Source organism: Leptodactylus fuscus, chromosome 8, assembly GCF_031893055.1.
Source record: "Leptodactylus fuscus isolate aLepFus1 chromosome 8, aLepFus1.hap2, whole genome shotgun sequence".
Taxonomy (NCBI): domain Eukaryota; kingdom Metazoa; phylum Chordata; class Amphibia; order Anura; family Leptodactylidae; genus Leptodactylus; species Leptodactylus fuscus.
This window is the reverse complement of record NC_134272.1, coordinates 45,899,039-45,924,680: the sequence shown is the minus strand read 5'-3', so window position 1 is coordinate 45,924,680 and position 25,642 is coordinate 45,899,039. Positions and strand designations below refer to the sequence as shown.

The 25,642-nt window shown below is 44.2% G+C and overlaps 1 protein-coding gene across 2 annotated transcripts in view; it reads left to right on the top strand.

Moving 5' to 3' along the window:
* The window catches only part of LOC142217067 (putative methyltransferase DDB_G0268948), a 61,024-nt gene that overhangs the window by 26,032 nt on the left and 9,350 nt on the right, over positions 1–25,642 (top strand). For both annotated transcript variants that reach the window (XM_075285254.1, XM_075285255.1), the window contains exons 3-6: positions 2,282–2,442; positions 3,849–3,951; positions 7,122–7,232; positions 24,708–24,808. In XM_075285254.1, the coding sequence (XP_075141355.1) occupies positions 2,282–2,442; positions 3,849–3,951; positions 7,122–7,232; positions 24,708–24,808 (476 nt within the window). The remainder of the gene's footprint in view (positions 1–2,281; positions 2,443–3,848; positions 3,952–7,121; positions 7,233–24,707; positions 24,809–25,642) is intronic.

The following is a 25,642-nucleotide window of genomic DNA, read 5'->3' as shown; positions in this document are numbered from 1 at the left end:
CAGCGATTCCTTGAAATATACTGATTATGAATTGTCCCTTTAAGCCTGCCTAGGGCTACATTGAGATTTTTAAGTAGCACTGCTGAATTCAACTATTAAGCTACAGCTGCAGTCCAAAGGAATACATTTATTTATATGCAATCTTATGGCTGGAGCTGTCATTCAGTAGTGAAAAGTCAATCTGTAGTGCTACAAAGTCTCCCTGTAGCACTTACAAGTGAGGGCGACACCGCACCTAATATATTCTGATATTCTGTACATCTTAGAATATAATATACCGTATATACTCGAGTATAAGCCGACCCAAATATAAGCAGAGACTCCTAATTTTACCACAAAAAAACTGGGCTTATTGACTCGAGTATAAACCTAGGGGGGGAAATGCAGCAGCTACTGGAAAATTTCAAAAATTAAAATGGCCGGAATTTTTGGGTGCAGTAGATGCTGGGGAAGGGGAGGGGGTGTTTTGGTTGTCTGTCTGCCCCTTCCCTGAGCTTGAGGACTGGGTTTTTTCCCCCTTCTTGGAACTCAGCCTGGCTGAATATAGGGGATCTGCAGTGCTCCTATTAACCCCTTCCTGACGGAACAGAAGCACTGCAGATACCCTATATTCAGTAGACCGGGTACTTTCAGACACAGGGATACCTAATGTGTATATTTCACAGTAATTTTCTACTTTGAGGGCAGGTTCACACCTGCGCCCGATCTCTGTTAAAACCTGTATAAAACCTGTTTGTTTTTGTTTGTTTGTTTTTTTTTACCGGACACAAAGTTGGACATGCAGGACTTTGTGTCCGGTAAAAGAAAAAACGGTTTCGTCACGGAGAGCAGAAGACGCTAACGGCGGACAGTGGATGTCGGTTTCCGTCTTTTGCCGACAGAAAACGGAAACCTACATAACAGAGATCGGGTGCTGGTGTGAACCCGCGCTTATATGTATTCTAGGGAAAGGAGTGATTTAGAACTTTTATTATATTTTTTAAAAACTTCTTTTTTTTTCTCTCACTATTTTAATAGTCTGAGTCTCTCAAACTGTGCTGAAAACTCAGCTTATACTCGAGTATATACGGTACTTCCGTTGTGTAAGATAAAGAGGCACTTTTGGTATTTAGTTTGTTTAAAGGGAGTGTGCCACCATTTTTATCAGTATGCAAATAATAGCATTGCTATCTAATAGTTTTCCACACATAGCCTTCATGTGACTAAATGACCTGGCATTTTTCGGAAAAACTTTTATTCTGTATGCAAATTATATTAGTGGTGCAGCAATAATCTTCACACCAGGGATTGAACTGTTGTAAATGAAGGCTGGTGCAGAGAGGACATGATGTTAGGAGCTGCATATACTGTAGGTGTACCAGGACATGCACCAATAATACACCAATAATATTCTTAATAACTCACACTAGACAGCAGTGCAATTACTTACATACTGATAAATGTGATGATAGACATTACAAAAAAGAAAATTGAGAATTCTCCTTGCAGACGACCACGGCCATGCTCAGTGAGCTGTCCGTGTACTTCACAGATAGAAATAAATTGGTCAGTGTGCTATGGGCCCACACACATGACAGTGAATTTCAGTCAGTCCGGCCACAAAATATAGAACAGGTCCTATTTTCCGGCCCCTGCTTCCGTGGCTGCTATTCATTTAATGAAAGGGGGCGCGGAAGCACGGCCAGTACACAGGCAGCACACAGGTGATATCCATGTGTCCCCCTTGTGGTGCCCATGTCTTTAATTCATGGCCTGCCAGAAGCTGTCGTATGCAACCGGCCTTAGGCTAAGACCCCACATAGTGGGCTACAGCAAAAAACTGCTGCAGTTTAAAACCAGTTTTTATTATATCTATGGGGAAACTGCTGGTATTTCTGGAGGTATACAAAAGTACTTGTAGTGAACACGCTGTGATTTCCAGAACCATTGCAGCATGTTGAGACTAAAGCAAAATTTTACAGTCCAAATTTTACAAACATGCTGCAATTTCCAAAATTGCAATGGTTCTGGAAATCACAGCGTGTTCACTACAAGTACTTTTCCGCAGTGTATATGGATTGGTTTTGCTAGAATCCCTTCCACTAGGCAAGGACTGTAAAATTTTGCTTTAGTCTCAACTTTGAAAAAAAAAATTGATTTTTAATTGTAGTCCATATTGCCCAAGCAGATGTATACTGAAATACAATACATTTTTGAAAAGTTAGGTATTCCAAAAATAATGTGCTATGATCTGACAAGGTTTTTCTTTTTTTCCTGAAAAGCATGTCTTCTTCTTTTCCAGCTAAACAAACCTTATGAACTCGCAGTGGATGTTGGCTGTGGAACAGGACAAAGCACAAAACTGCTGGCTCCACACTTTGTAAAGGTTTTGGGAACGGACATTAGTAAAGCCCAAATTGAAGAGGCCAACAAAGTTCTTAAACTTCCAAACACAACATTCAGGTGGGAACTTAAGACATTTGAAGGAATAAATTGGTGGTTATAGTTCTATTTAGAGAATAACTCTAATTCGAATATCTGACCTATATAGAATGAAAAGACGGGTCAAAAACTGAGATTACTCAGATCAACCTTCACTGGAGAATCTCGTAGAAAAAATTCACTATGTGATCAAAAGTATCCGGACACCTGGCTGAAAATGACTTACAAGTTGGTGGTGCCCTCCATCCTCCATCGGTAATGCTGTAATTTAATATGGTGTTGGCCCACCCTTGGCCCTGATGACAGCTTCCACTCTCACAGGCATACGTTCTATCAGGTGCTGGAAGGTTTCTTGGGGAATGGCAGCCCATTCTTCACGGAGTGCTGCACTGAGGAGAGGTATCAATGTAGGTCGGTGAGGCCTGACATGAAGTCGGCATTCCAAAACACGCCAAAGGTGTTCTGTAGGATTCAAGTCAGGACTCTATGCAGGTCAGTCCATTACAGAGATGTTATTGTCGTGTAACCACTCCGCCACAGGCTGTGCAGTATGAACAGGTGCTCGATCATGTTGAAAGATGCAATTGCCATACCCGAATTGCTCTTCAACAGTAGGAAGCAAGAAGGTGTTTAAAACATCAATGTAGGCCTGTGCTGTGATAGTACCACGCAAAACAACAAGGGGTGCGAGCCCCCTCCATGAAAAACATAAACAGACCGTAACACCACTGCCTCCGAATTTTACTGTTGGCACTACACACGCTGGCAGATGATGTTCACCGGGCATTCGCCATACACACACCCTGCCATCGGATCGCCACATTGTGTACTGTGATTTGTCACTCCACACAACGTTTTTCCACTGTTCAATCATCCAAGCGAGGCGTCATTTGGCATTGACCTGTGTGATGTGTGGCACCCAATCATCTGACCACGTTCGAAGTTTGTGAGTTCCGCGGAGTGACCCATTATGCTCTCTCATGATGTCTAATGTCTACTGAGGTCGCTGATATGGAGTAGGTGGCCGCACAATGCACCTAATATGAAAAACTTATGTTTTTGGGGGTGTCTGGATACTTTTGATCACATAGTGTATATCTCTTAGCTCACCATTATCCACATATGGATTGGCTCACATGTCAGAATGCTCAGGAACACACTGTGGACTCCTCCGAGCGAAGAAAATTGCAAATACGAAAACATACAAAAGTTCCAGCATCCAACAATGATGTCACCCAAGTAAAATAAAAAAATTAACCTTTAATTATGCATGAGTAAAAAAGTAACTACAAATTACAGGAAAATGAATCCAAGATCCATAAAACATCCTATGCGTTTCAGGGCATAATGCCCCTTACTCTTAGCTATATATACAGTATATTAATATTGTTCAACCGTAATTGTAATATGAAATTTAATTTTTACAGGACCTCGCCAGCTGAGGAAGTCCCAGTAGATGATGCCTCTGTAGATCTAATAACAGCTTGTGCTGCTGTCCATTGGTTCGACATTGGAAAGTTTCTGAAAGAGGTAGAATTTTAAATTTATTTTATATATGACAAAGAAAATAGACGATTGCATTTTTTTTTTTTTTTTTTGCATTATACTACACTGAGATAAGTCTATCATAGAAACATAAGATTAATATCTACACTGTTCTCTAGGTGTAAGAAAATCTTTAGTAAGATGACCTTTAAAGAAAATTATTATACTGTGCGTACTTGCTTCAGATTGACTTTATCTCTGTTCAGCTGCTTTTTAAAAATTTGTTTCCACACACAGGTATTCCTCAATGGCACCTAAATATCTATCCCAGCGTAAGGTAGAAATTGGTAGAAAAATTACCATAAAATGAAAACCATTATATCAGGTTGGGATTATAGCTTGGTAATCCAAGTCCAATTGGCATTTCTTAAACTTCTTATACTTGATCTAGATTTATTCCAGTAGATTCTCTATTAAAAATGAACTCTAAATGAAACTTTTTGACAGGTTTTATGTAGAGATGGATGAACTGGCTTGTAACAAACCAGATTTGACCCAAAATTCCAGTTTCCAGTTTTGGCAAACCAGCAAAAATGGCCATGACCACATGCTTCATGAGGTGGAAGTAGAGGTCCTTACTCAGTCAGTGCACCACTGCCTCTGCAAGTGACACCGATACAAGTGGCTGAATTAAAATCATCAGCACCAGTAGCAGCAATACGGTTTCGGACATTGAGGCAATGGGAGGGCATGGGTTTACCGGACTCTAGTTTAGATCTGTAGTTCTGCTGGGCCTCTTTGACTGGTACTACTGTGGCACGAATAAGTAATGGGTCCCTTCTTCCTACTCTGCTCTGCGTCCCTGGCTCACTTTTGCACCAGAACTATAAAACATAACTTCCTGTGGTTGCAATTCCTTAGAATTTGGGAAGCGACGTGTGCTGCAGGCCTCGTCGCTAGGCTTGCATGCCTCTGTCTTGTTATACTGTTCTTCCTTATTTTTCTCTCCTTGTTGTTTGAAAAACGATAAACAAAAACTGACTACACATAAAATCAGCACCAGCAACTGTCCATACAATATTGGGAACTTGATGAACCAGAAATTGAACTAGTAGCTATTTATGGGTAAATACTTGTTGATTCGGATACCTGGAATTTTCATTTACTTTGGCTGATAACCTTGACCCCAAAGACTTCTGATCAGAACTTGTCGACTCTGCCATGGCTATACTGTCTTTTCCAGCCTGAAGTGTAATGGTAGAGCACCTATTCAGTGCTTTGGGTGGCATCATCACACTAAACTGAACAAAATTATCCTCCACAAGTGTGGAAAGCATTACATTTGTGGAAATGAATCTAGGATGGCTCAGTGAGGATTTCCACATCCTTCCACCTGATGCAAATGAGCATGTATGTTCCATGTACTGCGGATGCTGTTTAATTTAGGTAAATTCCTCATCTGTGATGCATCTGGGTGGAAAAGAACCTATCTAATGTCATGTACTCACATGAATCTTTTGTGACAGAGGACGTTTCACCCATATTTTTTTTTTTTGATTTGGAGGAATATATGATTATCAAAAAAGGGAGGTATTAACCATATGGGTTAATCAATGGGTAAAAAAAAGTCTCCCATTGATTTCAATGTGTACCGCGTGTAAAACGGAACCCATTGAACTCAATGGGATTCTGTTTTACAGCGCTGATTCTTTACACAATTTATTGTGGCAAAAACAGCACCACAAAACTCCGTGTGAATGCACCCTAAGGGGTCTTGAGCGCTCATTCAAGCTAAATTCTTATCAATCTGATAATGATGCATTAGGAGAAAAGAAATGAGGGTACAGAAAGAGCCTTCAGACAGCAACTCTGGTGGAGTTCTCTCTACACAGTAACTAGCATTTCTACTGTATGAGGAAGTGTAGACTGCAGAATAACATCAGATGAACATTTTAAATATTAAAAAAACAAAAGAATAAACTACATAATAGCTGTGTAGAGCAGTTCAGTTTTGTGAGATGGGCTGGCAAATTCAGATGATTAGTTTCCAGTGGGTGGTGTATGTATGTATATATATATATATATATATATATATATATATATATATATATATATATATATATAGCATCGTGATTATAATGTATAACCTTCTTGACAAAGTTTAATTTTTTTTTTGATTTTCAAAATACTTAAAATGTCTATGAATAACAATAATAATCTATTTCTAATAAGGCCTATTTACCCCATTAGTAAATAAATATTGTCTCATGTTTGATCGTAAAATGTGCCTATTATGTTTTATAATAGCAACTATGAACTGTTATAATGTACCGTATATACTCGAGTATAAGCCGAGGCCCCTAATTTTACCACAAAAAACTGGGAAAACATATTGACTCCAGTATAAGCCTAGGGGTGAGGAAATGCAGCAGCTACTGGAAAATTTCAAAAATTAAAATGGTCGGAGTTTTTGGGTGCAGTAGTTGCTGGGTGCTGGGAAAGGGGAGGGGGTGTTTTGGTTGTCTGTCTGCCCCTTCCCTGAGCTTGAGGACTGTTTTATTCTTCCCCCACTTGGAATTCAGCCTGGCTGACTATAGGGTATCTGCAGTGCTCCTATTAACCTCTTCCCGACGGAACAGGAGCACTGCAGATCCCCTATATTCAGTAGACCAGGCACTATCAGACACAGGGATACCTAATGTGTATGTGTTTCGCGGTAATTTTCGACTTTTGTATGTATTCTAGGGAAAGGAGTGACTTAGAAGTTGTTGTTTTTTTTTTTTTTTTTTTTTTTTTTTTGCACTATGTTATGTGAAATTCTATACATTGATATTGTGGCTGGTCATAGACCCCCCCCCCCCCCCCCCATCACCCACACACACACACACACACACACACACACACACACACACACAAAAATGAAAAAATATTTTTTTTTTTTTTTTTTTGCTGACTCGAGTGTAAGCCGAGGGGGGGGGGGGGGGGGGGGTTGGCTTTTTCAGCACAAAAACTGTGCTGAAAAATTTGGCTTATACTCAAATATATACGATATATATAGATTGCTAAGTGTCAAGATGTTCAAATAGGATATTGCATTTTACTGGAACGGCCTGTCCTTTGAGTGGCTGAAGTGCACTGTAATCACAGTTATGTGACAGACATGTTTATTCAACTGTAACAAATTACTAATCTATATTATTTATTATTAACTCCAGGTTGACCGTATTCTGAAGCCGAGTGGATGCCTTGCTTTTTATTCCTACCTTCCAATTAGGGATATACACTACAAAGACCGGTCTGAGCAAATGTGTAAGGTTATGTCTGAGGTCAGTATGCAATACTTTTTAATGTCTTTGTTAGAGATGAGCGAACAGTGTTCTATCGAACTCATGTTCGATCGGATATTAGGCTGTTCGGCATGTTCGAATCGAATCGAACACCGCGTGGTAAAGTGCGCCATTACTCGATTCCCCTCCCACCTTCCCTGGCGCCTTTTTTGCTCCAATAACAGCACAGGGTAGGTGGGACAGGAACTACGACACCGGTGACGTTGAAAAAAGTAGGCAAAACCCATTGGCTGCCGAAAACATGTGACCTCTAATTTAAAAGAACAGCGCCGCCCAGCTTCGCGTCATTCTGAGCTTGCAATTCACCGAGGACGGAGGTTTCCGTCCAGTTAGCTAGGGGTTAGATTCTGGGTAGGCAGGGACAGGCTAGATAGGAAGGAGAAGACAACCAACAGCTCTTATAAGAGCTAAATTCCAGGGAGAAGCTTGTCAGTGTAACGTGGCACTGACGGGCTCAATCGCCGCAACCCAGCTTTCCCAGGATCCTGAATGGAATACACTGTCAGTGTATTCCCGTATACCCGATATATACCCCCGATACCCGTTCCAACGGTGTGCCCCCCCACCTTCACCCCAGAAATACCCTGCAAGTCCCCTAGCAATAGGATTGGGGCTATATACACCCACTATTTTTGCTACTGCCATATAGTGCCATTGTCTCACTGGGAATTCAAAGAATATATTGGGCTTACATATAACTTCAATTCCAGGGAGAAGCTTGTCAGTGTAACGTGGCACTGACGGGCTCAATCGCCGCAACCCAGCTTTCCCAGGATCCTGAATGGAACACACTGACAGTGTATTCCCGTATACCCCATATATACACCCCAAATCCCCGTTCCAACGGTGTGCCCCCCCACCTTCACCTCAGAAATACCCTGCAAGTCCCCTAGCAATAGAATTGGGGCTATATACACCCACAATTTTTGCTACTGGTATATAGTGCCATTGTCTGACTGGGAATTTAAAGAATATATTGGGGTGACGTGCACCCACAATTTTTGCTACTGCTATACAGTGCCATTGTCTCACTGGGAATTCAAAGAATATATGGGGGTTATGTGCACCCACAATTTTTAATACTGGTATACAGTGCCATTGTCTGACTGGGAATTCAAAGAATATATGGGGGTTACGTGCACCCACAATTTTTAATACTGGTATATAGTGCCATTGTCTGACTGGGAATTCAAAGAATATATGGGGGTTACGTGCACCCACAATTTTTAATACTGCTATACAGTTCCATTGTCTCACTGGGAATTCAAAGAATATATGGGGGTTATGTGCACCCACAATTTTTAATACTGGTATACAGTGCCATTGTCTGACTGGGAATTCAAAGAATATATGGGGGTTATGTGCACCCACAATTTTTAATACTGGTATACAGTGCCATTGTCTCACTGGGAATTCAAAGAATATATTGGGGTTATGTGCACCCACAATTTTTACTACTGGTATATAGTGCCATTGTCTGACTGGGAATTCAAAGAATATATGGGGGTTATGTGCACCCACAATTTTTAATACTGGTATACAGTGCCATTGTCTGACTGGGAATTCAAAGAATATATGGGGGTTATGTGCACCCACAATTTTTAATACTGGTATACAGTGCCATTGTCTGACTGGGAATTCAAAGAATATATGGGGGTTATGTGCACCCACAATTTTTAATACTGGTATACAGTGCCATTGTCTGACTGGGAATTCAAAGAATATATGGGGGTTATGTGCACCCACAATTTTTAATACTGGTATATAGTGCCATTGTCTGACTGGGAATTCAAAGAATATATGGGGGTTACGTGCACCCACAATTTTTGCTACTGCTATACAGTTCCATTGTCTCACTGGGAATTCAAAGAATATATGGGGGTTATGTGCACCCACAATTTTTAATACTGGTATACAGTGCCATTGTCTGACTGGGAATTCAAAGAATATATGGGGGTTATGTGCACCCACAATTTTTAATACTGGTATATAGTGCCGTTGTCTGACTGGGAATTCAAAGAATATATGGGGGTTACGTGCACCCACAATTTTTAATACTGCTATACAGTTCCATTGTCTCACTGGGAATTCAAAGAATATATGGGGGTTATGTGCACGCACAATTTTTAATACTGGTATACAGTGCCATTGTCTGACTGGGAATTCAAAGAATATATGGGGGTTATGTGCACCCACAATTTTTACTACTGGTATACAGTGCCATTGTCTGACTGGGAATTCAAAGAATATATTGGGGTGACGTGCACCCACAATTTTTGCTACTGCTATACAGTGCCATTGTCTCACTGGGAATTCAAAGAATATATGGGGGTTATGTGCACCCACAATTTTTAATACTGGTATACAGTGCCATTGTCTGACTGGGAATTCAAAGAATATATGGGGGTTACGTGCACCCACAATTTTTAATACTGCTATACAGTTCCATTGTCTCACTGGGAATTCAAAGAATATATGGGGGTTATGTGCACCCACAATTTTTACTACTGGTATACAGTGCCATTGTCTGACTGGGAATTCAAAGAATATATTGGGGTGACGTGCACCCACAATTTTTGCTACTGCTATACAGTGCCATTGTCTCACTGGGAATTCAAAGAATATATGGGGGTTATGTGCACCCACAATTTTTACTACTGGTATACAGTGCCATTGTCTCACTGGGAATTCAAAGAATATATGGGGGTTATGTGCACCCACAATTTTTAATACTGGTATACAGTGCCATTGTCTCACTGGGAATTCCACAAATAATTTGGGGATTCATTCACCCTACATCTCAGGCTCTTGCCATATTCACCCAGGTTGTCAGTGCTGCACCAGCTCGTTCCCAGACAGCTCGGCCCGAAAAACACGTTACCTATATAGAGGATTTGGACAATGAAGACAACATGTTCTAAATCTAATGTCTGCACCTTCTCCAGAATTAAAATAAAGGCAGCGTTTAACTTTCAAATAGCACTGCACAAAGGAAGAGCTTATCAGCTTGTCTCATGACATGCTACTGAAAAGTTTCATTTGTGTATCTTAATGTAAATATAGTTGTATAAGCTTTTTGGGTTTTAGGCACTGCCAAGTTATTTATTACCACCCGCTCCCTTATAATGATGATGACGCCAAAGTCACTGTGGGTGTTCAGAGCTCACAGCTTTGGGTGACATTTGTCTTGCTCTCTGTCGGTACCAGCTGTCTTTTTGGATACCGTAAAGTTATGTTGACTTTATTAACAGCTATAGAAGCTTTAGCCAGGTTGTGACGGTGTGTAACCCTAACAACACTAAGTGGGATACACATTAATAGTCAGTCTATGTACGCTAAACGTATCACTGAAGTAATTTTTTTTCCCTCTCCCCTAATATAAGAAAGGAACAGACATTAGACCTAGACCGGGGTTCGAGGCTTGAAAAAATCCAGTATTATTTGTTCTTCATGATGTGAAATATGTGTTGAAAAGCAACCCAAGATGAAGTCAGCCATGTGTGCCAGTGTGTTACTTGGCATGCCTTTGCTGGCCCCAACTGTAAGGGTCACTCTCCATTTCCTCCATTTTCCACTCCCCTTCACACCATTTGTGGTGAAGCAATGGGATGCACTGAAGTGCACCCTCTAGCCTCGTGTGGGATAGGGACATCAGATGCCACTCCAACCCCCTCGTCTTCCTCCGCCAGCCAACGGTGCGAAGATGAGAGGAGTGTGCTCTGAATGTTTTCTGCCTAGCAGAGGCTAGTTCTCACTTACGAAAATGGCCCCACTTTGACCTGTATATCAGGCACAATGGTGTAGGTTTCAAAGAAACATGGCACCAACAAGTTGGAAAACGTGGGCCATGCGTGGACCGTGTTTGAGTCTGGCAAGCTCCAGATCTGCTACCAGGTTCCAGCCATTATCACAGGCGCAAAAATGCCAGGCCCCAGGTGTAGCAGGGAAAAAAAAATGCCATCTCAGCCAGGATGGCATCCCTGACCTCGGAGGCACTGTGCTGTCTGTCCCCCAAGCTGATCAGTTTCAGCACGGCCTACTGACATCTCCCCATGCCAGTGTTACAGTGTTTTCCGCTAGTAGCTGGGGTGGAGGTTGCAGCTTCGTAGGGTTTCAGTCTACTCCTGCCATGAATTTTGGCCTGGGAGAGGAGATAGGCCACCCCAGTTTGCACCCGGGGAACAGACTCCACCACATTCACCCTGCCTGTCATTAAAGATAAGCACTGCAGCATCCCTGACCACAGGCGCTTGTCCATGTGTCGGTGGTCAAGTGGACCTTGCAGCAAAGCGCAGAGCTCTGGGCCCGACTGATGTTATGGGACACATGCAGGCGCAAGGCAGAGACAGCACACCAAGAGAAGTAGTAACGGCTAGGCCCAGCATAGGGAGGTGCCCCAGCTGCCATCTGCTGACGGAAGGCCTGGGTCTCCAGAAGCATAAACAAACACCAACATCTCCAGGGCCAGCAGTTTATCGATGAGGCTGTTACAGGCTTGGGCATGGGGGTGGGTTGTATTGTACTTCTGCCTGCAATGAAAAGCTTGGGAAATGTGGAGTGGCTGGGAAGAGGCGCATGATGGTGCAGGCCAAAAGGGCGCATGAGGGTGAACTCCCCAATGTGTCAGAGATAGGTGTGTAGGTGTCCTTGCATCATATACTTGCACCATATTTGGCTTTGGAAGTTAATTTTGTGCCAAAAAGTGGTTAAGACAGCGATCCCTCAGCTACTCCCGTTACACTGTCTATTGAAGTTACCATCTGTGGAAGTGGACCACCATTTCTAAGATCCCAAAGGAAGCAGGCAAGAGATGTGCAGTTCAGAAAAAAAGATGAGAAAATAAGTTTAGGCTGTAGAGCACAGAGGGATCGGAGAGGACAGAGCTGGTGTCGGCCAGGTATTCCCACAACATGCGCCTATACTTGTCCCTCCTGGTGACACTAGGCCCCTGAGTGGCAGTAATTTGTCCAGGGGGGCCATTAACGTGTTCCAGACCTAGGAATAAGTCTTCCAACAGGGTAGAGTTTTGCATGCCTTTGCTTCTACCCACTGTTTTTGCTGCTTAGCTTCCCTCCACATCTACTCTGCTTTCACCCCTAAACATCACCCCAGTTTATGCCTTTGCTTCTACCCAGGTTTTTTGTTGATTTAGCTTCCCTCTACATCTACACTGCTTTAGCCCCTAGACATCACCCCTGTCCATGTGGGGTCGGTGGCCTCGTCATCCACCAACTCCTCTTCCAATTGCGCACTGCCCCCTTACTGCAAACCGCACATGACCACAGCTTGCCTTGATGGCAACTGTGTCTCATGATCCCCACTTAGGTCCAGACAAGTCGGTGGCGGGTCCAAAACCCCAAAATTGGAAGGAAATGGCAGATGCTGCAGTATTTCTAACACCTGTTCCTGGTGCTCGGGCCTGGTCTGTGTTGTACCCTGCACCCTGCTTAACGCATCTGCCATATCCGAAGTTGTGCTGAGCGCATGCTAATGTTTCGTGTCCAGTGCAATGGATGGGATGGGATTTCACATAAGTCTGCCACCCATGGCCACTCATGGTTGAGCAACTGAGGGAGTTGACTTTGACGAACCCGAGGGTTTTGGAGTTGGAACTACATCAAAGGTCTGTGCTGCTCACACACTCTGCTCAACACATGATATGTTTAGTGCCAGCAGTGTGGAGACGTCGCACAACAGCCGTTGTTCCAGCAGGTACAGGCGTTGTAGGAGTGCATAGAGGCTAGCAGCGGCAACTATACACTTTAAAAACTATCCGCACAAGCGCCACACTTTCACCAGTAGCTCAGGAACATTGGGGTACCTTTTTCAAAAGATTAGCAGCAATGAGTTAAAAACGTGGCCCAGGCATGGAATATGTTGCAGGCTGCCAAGCTACAGAGCCAATCCCAGGTTATGGCCATTATCACACATGACAACATGCCTGGGCCCAGGTGCAGTGGCAAAAACCACATTGCCGTCTCATCGAGGATGGCATGACTCACTTTGTAGGCAGTGTGCTGTCTGGCCCCCAAGCTGATGAGCTTCAGCACGGCCCGCTGACGTCTCCCCACACCAGTGTTGCAGCGTTTCCAGCTCGTAGCTGGGGTCAATTTAACAGCGGAGGAGGGTGGTGTTTCAGCCCTCCTCCCAGGAATGTTGTGTGGGGAGACAAGTCAGGCCACCACATTTTGCGACCCGGTCCACGCCTCAACTACATTCAACCACTGTGCCCAAATTGAAAGGTAGCGTCCCTGTCCGCATGCACTTGTCCATTCGTAACTGGTCACATGGAACTTTAGGGCTAAGCGCTGAATTTAGGGACCGCCTCATGTTTGGGGGAAAGTGCTGGTGTGGACGGCACAGTGCGGTGGCGCAGTAGACACTCTGCCCAAAAAGGGCAGAGTGTCCCCCAGCCGGGATTCCAACATCTCCTGGGCCAGATTTCTTGAGATGAGGCCGTTGAAGCCTTGGGCATGTGGGTGGGTTGCGCTGTACTTTAGCATGAAATGAAAGGCTTGGGAGATGGGGAGTTGCTGGGAAGAGGCGCATGATGGCGCGGGCAAAAGGAGAAATGGCAGGAAAAGGTGAGGATAAGGGTGAACTCCCCAAAGTGTCAGAGGCAGATGTGGAGGTGTCCTGGCTCCTGGTCTGGACTGCAGCGCCAGCCCTGTCAACAGTGGAAGAGGCAGTGGCCGCCAGGCCAAACGACGATTATCCTGCGCTTGCTCTCACCCACTGAGCCCAGGGCTTGCCTTCCAAATGATGGCACCCGCAAGAGGTGGTGAGATTCCTCTCCGCAGATCTCCAAACCATCTTGGACTTGCAAATTGCACTAAATTTGTCATGTAACTGACATGTATATGATGAGTCTATCCATTGTCTGTTCATTTTGGTGAAAGTCAGCCTGTCAGCTGACAGACAGCTGTGCTTGTCAGTGATGATGTCACCGGCTGCTTGTACCCCCAGTTTTTGCTGCTTAGCTTGCCTCCACATCCACACTGCTTTTGCCCCTACACATCACCCCTATCCATGCCTGTGCCTCTAGCCATAAGTCTGCCACCCATGGAAACTCATGGTGCAGAAAGTGAGGGAGCTGACTCTGAGGAACCCTTGGGTTTTGTAGCTGGTACTCCATCAAAGGTCTCTGCTGCTCACACACCCTGCTGAACATACGGTATCTAGGGTTAGAGCGTGTGGTGACCTCGCACAACAGTAGGTGCTTCAGGCAGATGTAGGCCTTGCTGGAGTGTATTGCGGCTAGCTCCAGGTACTGTAGACTTGGGAAAGTGGGTGTCCAAGTGCCGCACTTTCACCCTTAGCTCAGCTAATTTGGGGTATGTTTTTAAAAATCATTGCACCACTACATTGAACATGTGGGCCAGGCATGGAACGTGTTGGAGGCTGGCAAGCTCCAGAGCCCTCCAACAAGCTAAAAAACCTGGCCCCAGGGGCAGCGGGGATAAACAAATTGCCATCTCATCCAGGATGGCATCCCTGACCTCAGAGGCAGTGTGCTGTCCGTCTCCCAAGCTGATGAGCTTCAGCCCAGCCTGCTGACGTCTCCCCACACCAGTGTTGCAGCGTTTTCAGCTCGTAGCTGGGGTAAATCTAACAGCGGAGGAGGGTGGTGTTTCAGCCCTCCTCCCAGGAATGTTTTGTGGGGAAACAAGTCAGGAAAATTCTTGAAACGGGAGAGTTTTGCATCTTTGCCCTTGCTGCCTATGGACATCCCTTTGCCTCTAGCCACCATTTTCCCTGCTTTGCTTGCCTCCACATCCACACTGCTTTTGCCCCTAGACATCACCCCAGTCCATGCCTTAGCTTGTACCCCCAGTTTTTCCTGCTTAGCTTGCCTCCACATCCACACTGCTTTTGCCCCTAGACATCACCCCAGTCCATGCCTTAGCTTGTACCCCCAGTTTTTCCTGCTTAGCTTGCCTCCACATCCACACTGCTTTTGCCCCTAGACATCACCCCAGTCCATGCCTTAGCTTGTACCCCCAGTTTTTCCTGCTTAGCTTGCCTCCACATCCACACTGCTTTTGCCCCTAGACATCACCCCAGTCCATGCCTTAGCTTGTACCCCCAGTTTTTCCTGCTTAGCTTGCCTCCACATCCACACTGCTTTTGCCCCTAGACATCACCCCAGTCCATGCCTTAGCTTGTATCCCCAGTTTTTCCTGCTTAGCTTGCCTCCACATCCACACTGCTTTTGCCCCTAGACATCACCCCAGTCCATGCCTTAGCTTGTACCCCCAGTTTTTCCTGCTTAGCTTGCCTCCACATCCACACTGCTTTTGCCCCTAGACATCATCCCTATCCATGCCTCTTCCCCTAGCCATAACTCTGCCACCCCTGGAAACTCATGGTGCAGAAACTTTGGTTGCTGACTTTGAGGAACCCTTGGGTTTTGTAGATGGAACTCCATCAAAGGTCTGTGCAGCTCACACACCCTGCTCAAGATATGGTATTGTAGGGTTTCAGCGTGTGTGAATGACGGACAACAGCCTGTGTTTGGACAGATGTAGGCCTTGCTAGAGTGTTTTTAGGCTAGCAGCGACTCCTGTGCTCTTGCAAAAGTGGGCGCACAAGCATTTTCAACAGAAGCTTCGGTACATTTGGGTATGTTTTTAAAAAACTTTGCACCACTAGGTTAGACGTGGGCCAAACATGGAACGTGTTGGAGGCTGGCAAGCTCCAGAGCCGCTACCAGGTTCCAGCCATTATCACAGGCGTAAAAATGCCAGGCCCCAGGTGTAGCAGGGAAAAGAAAATGCCATCTCAGCCAGGATGGCATCCCTGACCTCGGAGGCACTGTGCTGTCTGTCCCCCAAGCTGATGAGCTTCAGCACCGCCTGCTGACGTCTCCCCACACCAGTGTTTTAGCGTTTGCCGCTAGTAGCTGTGGTGGAGGTTGCAGCGTCGTAGGGTTTCAGTCTACTCCTGCCATGAATTTTGGCCTGGGAGAGGAGATAGGCCACCCCAGTTTGCACCCGGGGAACAGACTCCACCACATTCACCCTGCCTGTCATTAAAGATAAGCACTGCAGCATCCCTGACCACAGGCGCTTGTCCAAGTGTCGGTGGTCAAGTGGACCTTGCAGCAAAGCGCGGAACTAAGGGCCCACCTGATGTTGAGTGACACGTGCTGGTGCAAGGCGGGGACGCCACACCGGGAGAAGTTGAGACGGCTAGGGACGGCATAGTGAGGTGCCACAGTTGCCATCAGGTCCGGGAAGGCGGGAGTTTCAACAAGCCGGAACGCCAACCTCTCCTGGGCCAGCAGTTTAGCGATGTTGGCGTTCTAGGCTTGCGTGGGTGGGTGGTTAGCGGTGTATTTCTGCCGGCGCTCCAATGTCTGAGAGATGGTGGGTTGTTGTAAAGAAGCGCCTGATGGTGCCTTTGATGGTGCAGGAGAAGGAGATAAGACAGAAACAGGGGAGGATGAGGGAGAAGTCAACAAAGTGGCGGAGGCAGATGAAGTGATGTCCTGGCTCGTCCTCTGGAGTGCATCGCCAGCACTGTGAGCAGAGGCAGTGGCATGAACGGCGGGCGACGTTTGTCCTGCCGTTGCTGCCTGCCACTGATTCCATTGCTTGGATTCCAAATGACGGTGCATTGAAGTGGTGGACAGGTTGCTCTTCTCAGGGCCCCTACTCGATTTCGAGAGGCAAATTGTGTAGACGACACTATATCTGTCCTCGGCGCATTCCTTGAAAAAACTCTACACCTTCAAGAAACGTGCCCTCGATGGGGGAGTTTTTCTGGGCTGGGTACAAAAGGGAACATCTTCGGACATTCCGGGTCTGGCCTGGCTTCGGCAAAGCAGCTGACCTCTGCCTCTGGACATGTCTCTGCCTCTAGCTACCCTTTTTGGTGCTGCACCTGCCTCAACATCCACACTACTTTCCCAGCTTGACATCTGCCTTGTCCAGGTGGGGTCGGTGTCCTCGTCGTCCACCACCTCCTCTTCCAACTCCTGTCTCGCCTCCTCCTCCTGCACAATGCGCATGTCAACTGGCTGCCCTGACAGCAACTGCGTCTCATCGTCGTCGATGAGGGTGGGTTGCTGGTCATCCGCCACCAAATCGACCGGAGATGGAATGGAGGAGACTCTAGTGTTTGAGCATCTGGACACAGATACTCGTCTGTTAGGTCCGTGGAATCGCGAAATGGAGGGGCAGGTTGCGGTACAGTCAAAGGAAGGGAGAACAGCTCTGGGGAGCAGGGACAGTTGGGGTTATTGTTCTGAGAAGATTGGGAATTTTGGGTGGAAGGAGGACAAGACTGTTGGGTAAGAGGAGGTAGAGGCTGACTGGCTGGTGGACAATGTGCTTTAAGCGTTATCCGACAGCCATTGCAAGACCTGTTCCTGGTTCTCGGGCCTACTAATCTTTGTACCATTCAGCCTAGTTAATGTGGAACTTTTGTGCAAAGCACAGAACTTAGGGCCCGCCTGATGTTAAGGGACACACGCTGGTACAAGGCTCAACTCACCCTAAGTGCCAAAAACACTGCTGGTGCAAGGCTCTACTCATGCCAAGGGCCTCAATCTCTGCTGGTAGCTCAGCTTAAGGTCATGTAACTTTGTTTGGAAGGGCTCATGTTAAGGGCTAGAAAAGTGAATTTTGGAAGGTCTTACCACATCACACACACACACACACACACACACACACACACTCAAAATGACAGTTAAGGGTGAGGGCTTTTGGAATTCCCATTGCCTATTCCATTTGTGGTTGTCATGGGGAACGTGATTTAAAGGGGTGGTTGTTACTGTTTGTTGAGCTTAAATTGGGGTTTGTGTCCATCCATTTGGGGAGTAAAGAAGGTTCCAGGTATTTTCCCACTTTGATAGAGGTTTTTTTGAATGTGGAAAGTGTGTAGTTGTTAGGCAGTGATGTTGGGGTAATAGAGGGTCTTTGGTGTGTTAGATGCCCCCAGGCATGCTTCCCCTGCTGTCCCAGTGTCATTCCAGAGGTGTTGGCATCATTTCCTGGGGTGTCATAGTGGACTTGGTGACCCTCCAGACACGGATTTGGGTTTCCCCCTTAACGAGTATCTGTTCCCCATAGACTATAATGGGGTTCGAAACCCGTTCGAACACACGAACATTGAGCGGCTGTTCGAATCGAATTTCGAACCTCGAACATTTTAGTGTTCGCTCATCTCTAGTCTTTGTATTTATCTTAAATTATTTTATTTTGAATGTCTTAAAATTGTGGCACTTTGGATTTATGCACATGGTCATATTAACCAAGTAACCATTGGACCACAACCTTTTCTTATGAGCGTGGAAAATGCATGTCATAGTCAGGGATGTAACAATAGAGGTTGAAGAGGTAGCAATTGCTACTGAGCCCTGGAGCCTTGGGGGGACCCATAGGCCTTTCTACTGTATAAAGATACTAGTATAGATGGCATGGTAAGTGGGGATCCGTTTACAGATTTTGCATTGGGGTTCAGAAGCTTCAAGTTACACCTCTGGTCATAGTACTTGGTGTTACACACAGAATTTTATAGAAAAGTGATAAACCTGGAGATTTCAAAATAGAGGGATTGTGAAATATTGTTACTGTAGTGGGATGGTATACACAGTTATGTTATCGCTTAGACATTCTTAAGTTTAAAAAGTTGTACTCTTGTTAAATGGAATCTGTTACCACAGTTTTGCCCATCACACCACTGGTACTTGGCAGGACACCTGCCCTGTTGTCTAACACTCTTTGTGCATTCATTGAGCACTGATTTGATCAACTTAAAATCCACTTTTATTCAGTATTCAAATTAGCATTTGCAATCAAGGAGATGGAGGGCTATTGTATAACGTCAAGTTCCCCATGTCCCCTTCCTTCCTTTAAGCTCTGTTGCACCTATCCTGGCCTCTGTGAGATCAGTGCTACTGGCTTATGAAATCAGCTGGCTGTGCAGGGAACTTATTTGTATAAGTCAGTGCTCCAGTTTCCTGCCTACTAGTTAGCCACACCATTACATGCTGCAGGTAAAAACAGTGAAGGGGATGCACCGCTAAACCCACAGTGCAGCTACTTTTATTCTCGGGATTGATTGGGTCCCAATGCTTGTGCCCTCATTGAATATAAAGTGATGGCATATGCATCTACTTAATGAATGTACAACACAGGATTTATGAAGTGATTAAAACATAAAGGGATAATTCAAAAAGTGATGGCATGGCACAATAGTGCACATAGTAAAAGATTCACACCATTAGTACAGTGCAAGGAATAATGCGCATATAAATGTGCCACATACAGAAAAAAAACACGCAAGTGTTGCCATATAGAAGGATATTGCTAAAGAGATGTTACATCATGGGTTTAAAGTTTGTTCTGCGAAAGGGGAATAATGCAGATTAGTATGCAACAAGTAATCACTGCCCCCAATCCAGGATCGGTTTTAGACCAACTGTGTCCCTGGGCAAAATTAAAAGAAGGGCCCAACTGCTGATATATCAACAATGCCATCATATTTCCAGTACCATCCCCTTTAATAATACCCCCTTTCTGCCCCAGCACAATTATTATTAATTATTATTATTTATATAGCACCAATAATTCCATGGTGCTTTACAATAACAATCACCCCCTCTTATGCCCACATACAATTCAAATAACCACTTTTGTACCGCCTACTAGATTTTTGCACCCCCTCATCCGTTAATATAGCACCTGCTTATAAGTAATAGTCCTTGCTTATAAACAGCAGCCCATATCAGTAATAGTTCCCCCTTATCAGTAATAGTCCCCCTCATAAATAATAGTGCTCCCTTATAAATATACCCCCTTATTAATATCCCTCTCATAAATAATAGTTCACCTTATAAATAACTAGCAGGAGGACCCAGCTTCACACGGTTATATTTCATTTTTGGTTTGTGTAGTGGCCCCATAAGAATTGTCCAGTTTTGCACTGGTGTATTTTGTATATTGTTTGTGTGTATGTCTGTCCATAAGCAGCATGTGTATCTCATTTCAGATATCTGTGAAAAACTTGCAATTGGTTGTTATGGAGACCTGGAGTAAAGCCGTGTGTATGTGACCTTGTGTAACAGTGTCATCCACAGCACCCTGCCCCTTTAAAGCTGGCATAAAGCAGTGAAGAAAAATGGCTGGGTTGCTATGGAAACCTGGAGTAAAACTCTAATATGTGGCACTGTGTGCAGAGTCATGTATCTAATCCTCTGGCGTGTGTAATTGTGTGCAGTGGCACATATCTAATCCTCTGACGTGTGCTAGCTTGTGTATCTAGTCCTCCAGCATGTGGTACCGTGTGCAATTGTGCATATCTAATCATCCAGTGTGTGGTTGTGTGTGCAGACACATGTATCTAATCCTCTGGTGTGTGGTACTGTGTGCAGATGCATGCATCTTATCCTCCGGCATGTGGTACTATGTGCTGACTTGTGTATCTAATCCTAATTATTTATTTTTTTAATGTAGATTGTGAGCCCCACACAGAGCTCACAATGTACATTTTTCCCTATCAGTATGTCTTTTTTTTTTTTTTTTTTTTTGGAATATGGGATGGAAATCCATGCAAACACGGGGAGAACATACAAACTCCTTGCAGATGGTTTTTTTGCCCTTGGCGGGATTTGAACACCAGGACTCCAGCGCTGCAAGGCTGCAGTGCTAACCACTGAGCCACCGTGTGGCCCCTACGGGCAGTTATTTTGCGCTTTTTTTTTATTTTTTATTATCAACACGCTTCTTGCGACCATGTTCGCTATGTGCCATGAAACGCTTGATTGTTCGGTGATCATGCTTCAAAATTTTTGCAATTCCAAGACTGCTGCGTCCCTCTGCAAGACATCTCACAATTTTTGACTTTTCAGAGTTCGTCAAATCTCTCTTCTGACCCATTTTGCCAAAGTAAAGGAAGTTGCCTAATAATTAAGCACACCTTATATAGGGTGTTGATGTCATTAGATCACACCCCTCCTTATTACAGAGATGCAAATCACTTGATTTACATAATTGGTAGTTGGCTTTCACGCCTATACAGCTTGGAGTAGGACAACACGTATAAAAAGGATGATGTGATCAAAATACTTATTTGCCTAATAATTCTGCACACAGTGTATAATATAGAGAGAATCCACATTATCAGTGTTAGCCCTCTTATAAATAATAGCCTCTTTAAAAATGCCATCTTTATAGCTTCCCTCTTATAAATAAAAGCAACCACATTATAATGGCCATCTCCATATACGGTAATATCCTGTAATATACTGTATATATGTCCTCCCTTATTATAGGCCTATTATAAATAGTTCTTCCTTATATACTCGTATAATAGTTTCCTGTTATAATAGCCCCCTTATATATAATAGTTCCTTTCCTATAATAGCCCCCCTTGTATATAACAGCCCCCCTTATATAAAATAGCCATCTTTATATAATATGTCATCCCTTATACTAATCTCCTTATGTCTAATTGACTCCCCATTATAATAGCCTTCTTATAAATAATAGCTTCTCCTTATCTCTCTATTATAAAAATGAATTCTTGTCTGTCTTTTCTTTATGCAATACCAAATGACTGGACCAATCTTCACCAAATTTGGCACACAGATACTTCAGGTGTCCGGAAAGGTTTAAGATGAGAGTCCAACTCACTCGGACGTACCGTTCTGGAGATGCAGCTTTCCCAACACCCTGCCCCCCCATTAGCAAAAACAAACCTGCAAGTCTTTCACTCATATTCCAACTGCCATACACACTGTCACACCACATGCACAATCCAACACTGATATCCAAGCTGAGATACACGCATTAGAGGATTAGATACACAGGTCAGCACACAGTATCACATGCCAGAGGATTAGATACGCGTATCTGCACACAGTTCCACAAGCCGAACGATTATATATGCGCGTCTGCACATAGTTCCACACGCCAGAGGATTAGATACGCGTTTCTGCACAAAGTACCACACACCAAAGATTAGATATGCGCAACTGCACACAGTTCCACATGCCAGAGGATTAGATACATGTGTCTGCACAATGTACCACACGCTGGAGGATTAGATACACAGGTCAGCACACGGTATCACACGGCAGAGGATTAGATACGTGCGCCTTCACACAGTACCACACACCGTTCGGAGGATTAGATACACGCATCTGCACACAGTACCACGCACCACTGCACACAATACCACACACCGGAGGAAGAGATACGCGCCACTGCACACAATACCACATGCTGGAGGATTAGATACGCACGTCTGCACACAGTTCCACACGCTGGAGGATTGAATATGCGCCAATGCACACAGTTACACACGCCGCGGGATTAGATATGTGCATCTACACATAATTCCACATTTTGGAGGATAAGATACGTGAGTCTGCGCACAGTTCCTCATGCCAGAGGATTAAATACGCACCTCAACACATAGTACCACATGCCAAAGGATTAGATACGTGCATCTTTACACAATACCACATGCTGGAGGATTAGATACGCACATCTGCACATAGTTCCACATGCCAGAGAATTAGATACGTGCATCTTTACACAATACCACATGCTGGAGGATTAGATACGCACATCTGCACATAGTTCCACATGCCACAAGATTAGATACGTGCGTCTACACAATACCAAAGAATGGAGGATTAAATACGCGCCACTGCACGCTATCACACGGCGGAGGATTAGATATGCACATCTGCACACAATACCACATGGGGAGGGTTACATACACGCGTCTGCACACAGTACCACACGCCATAGGATTATATACGCGCTTCTGCACACAGTTCCACATGCCAGAGGATTAGATATGCAAGTCTTTACACAATACCACACAATGCAGGATTAGATATGTGCCATTGCATACAATACCATACAGCGGAGGATTAGATACACACTACTGCACACAATACCACACGGGGAGGGTTAGATACACGTCTGCACACAGTACCATATGCCAGAGGATTAGATACGTGCGTCTATGCACACTTACACATGCCGCAGGATTAGATACGCACGTATGTGCAGGTTTTTCAATGATATCCAAAATGAGATACACATGATGCTTATGGACACATACACAAACTATATACAAAATACACCAGTGCAAAACTGGTCAATTCTTATGGAGCCACTACACAAACAAAAAATGAAATATACCCGTGTGAAGCCGGGTGCTCCTGCTAGTTTATAATAGTTTCAACCTTATAATAGCCTCACTTATTTGTTATTGTTCTTTCCTTTTAAGGGGGGCCTATTATAACGGGTAAGTTAAAAGTATACTATTTATAATGGTGTCTGTTATAAGGGAACTATGACTTATAATGGTGCTGTTAAAAGGGAGGAACCATAATATATAAGGGGCCTAATATAAAACAGGAACAACTATATACAAAAGCATCCCCCACCTTGTATATATGTCATCTTTTAATAACCCCCTTTATATACCAGTTTCCGCTTATATATAGTAGCTCCCTTTATATATGACAGTTACACCTTATAAATAATACTTGAACCTTATAATAGCCCTCCGTATAGTTAATCGTTCCCCAGTATAAATATTAGCCCCCACCTATAAATAATAGTTTGCCCCTCTTAGTAGGTAATCCCTTTCCTTTACCAGAAAACAAGAAATCTTGTACTCTCCTTACTGCACTCCCACGATGACTGGAGCAGCCAAAATTTCTCCCATAGTAGTGGCACAGGTGGTGCAATGCAGTGGCGTCATCACTCTGTCCATTGGATAAGGGATAATTTGCTGATAAGTGTTTCAACTGAAACAGGGATGTAGTCTGAACAGGTGTGTTTTACTCAGTGTCAAACTGGGATGTCTAGGGCCCAAAGCCAGGATCCCTGCAGATCAGCTGTACCGGCACATAGGTAATAACAATGCCATGCTGCTCACACGTGATATGATTTGCACCACTGCACTACCTAAACCCACCGCTACGCTATGCATGGCAAGCGAGTAGCGTGGCTCCTGAAATTGTTAACTTTAACATGACTCATACAACTATAATACCCATAGCTGCAGCTATCAAGAATATGGTGAGTAAGCGGCGCAGCAGCCAGCATGGAAACGATACTGGGAGCTGCGTGCTGTGGGAAACTGCTGATCTGCTGAGTCCTAACAGTCTAAGAGATTAGTGGTGGTTTAATAACCAGTGCTCCTGCTGATTAACTGTTTGAAGGAACCGTGATGCTTTTGTGGGCACCCTCACCTTTTCACTATTTAAATCACACATCTGTTTTATGCTAGTGAGCCCCACACAATAGTGGTCCCCACACTGTCTAATATTCTCCACAGTGGTCCCCATACCGTATAATATGCTCCACAATGGCCCCCACACAGTGTAATATTCTGCACAGTGGCCCCCACATAGTATATGATCCACATGATCCTCTTGACTATCAGCATGTAAAGAGATCTGTCTCTAACTTTTTTTTTCAGATTGATGATGCCATAAACAAGTATGAACATGAGAAAGTGCAACGTGTAAGAAACGGTTACAAGGAGATTTTTGACGCCATTCCTTACACAGACAAATTAAGGTTCCTAAATTTGTAGATATTTTCATATGTAGTAGATTGTATTTAGAACATACATATTCTTATTTTGCTATAGCAAAACACTATTGTTTGATGTCTAACTCTTTTTCTCTGAAATAGAGTTGTCATCAGATTCACATGTTGCAGATAAAATCCAAGAAGACATTAGCCCAAAAAATTGAAAGCCAATACACCATAGAAAGTAAAACAGAATACTGTATGTAAATGGATCAGTTCTGTGTGTAGCCCTTGACCCCAATCAAGGATGGAACAGGGGAACGGCAGATATGCCAGTGTAACATTTAGCTTTACACAGAATGGTTAGAGTGCAGAGCACAATACTTCATGCTGGCTTCATGCAGGGCAGGAGCGTAGCGATGTCTCAGGCACCTGTGCCGGCGTCTAACCCTCCCCAGCATCCACCTCTTTATTACAGCGGATGCCGGGCGGCCACATTCGGTCTTATAGTCTGAAAAATACGGTATGTACATGCTGTACACTGAGGTTTCCATGTATGGAGGAACCATCCTAATTTCTCCAAAGTCCTATATATGCATTGAAGGAATGTTCTATCAATGTAAAACAAAACAAAATTAAAAAAAAAAAAAACATAAGTGAGGAACAAATCTCTGCCCCATTGGGGCCGAAGTATGGCCCCTGTGACAGTGTATAAAGTATAAGGGCATGAATTTTCTGTGGTTGACTTTTAATCTTTCCCATGTTCACATACACGTGTACATGTAACTCTTAGTCTTTTCAACATGCACACGCCCATATTATCATGCAAACTACTATGTGAGATCTACAGTTTAGAAATGATCATATTGAGAGTCCTAT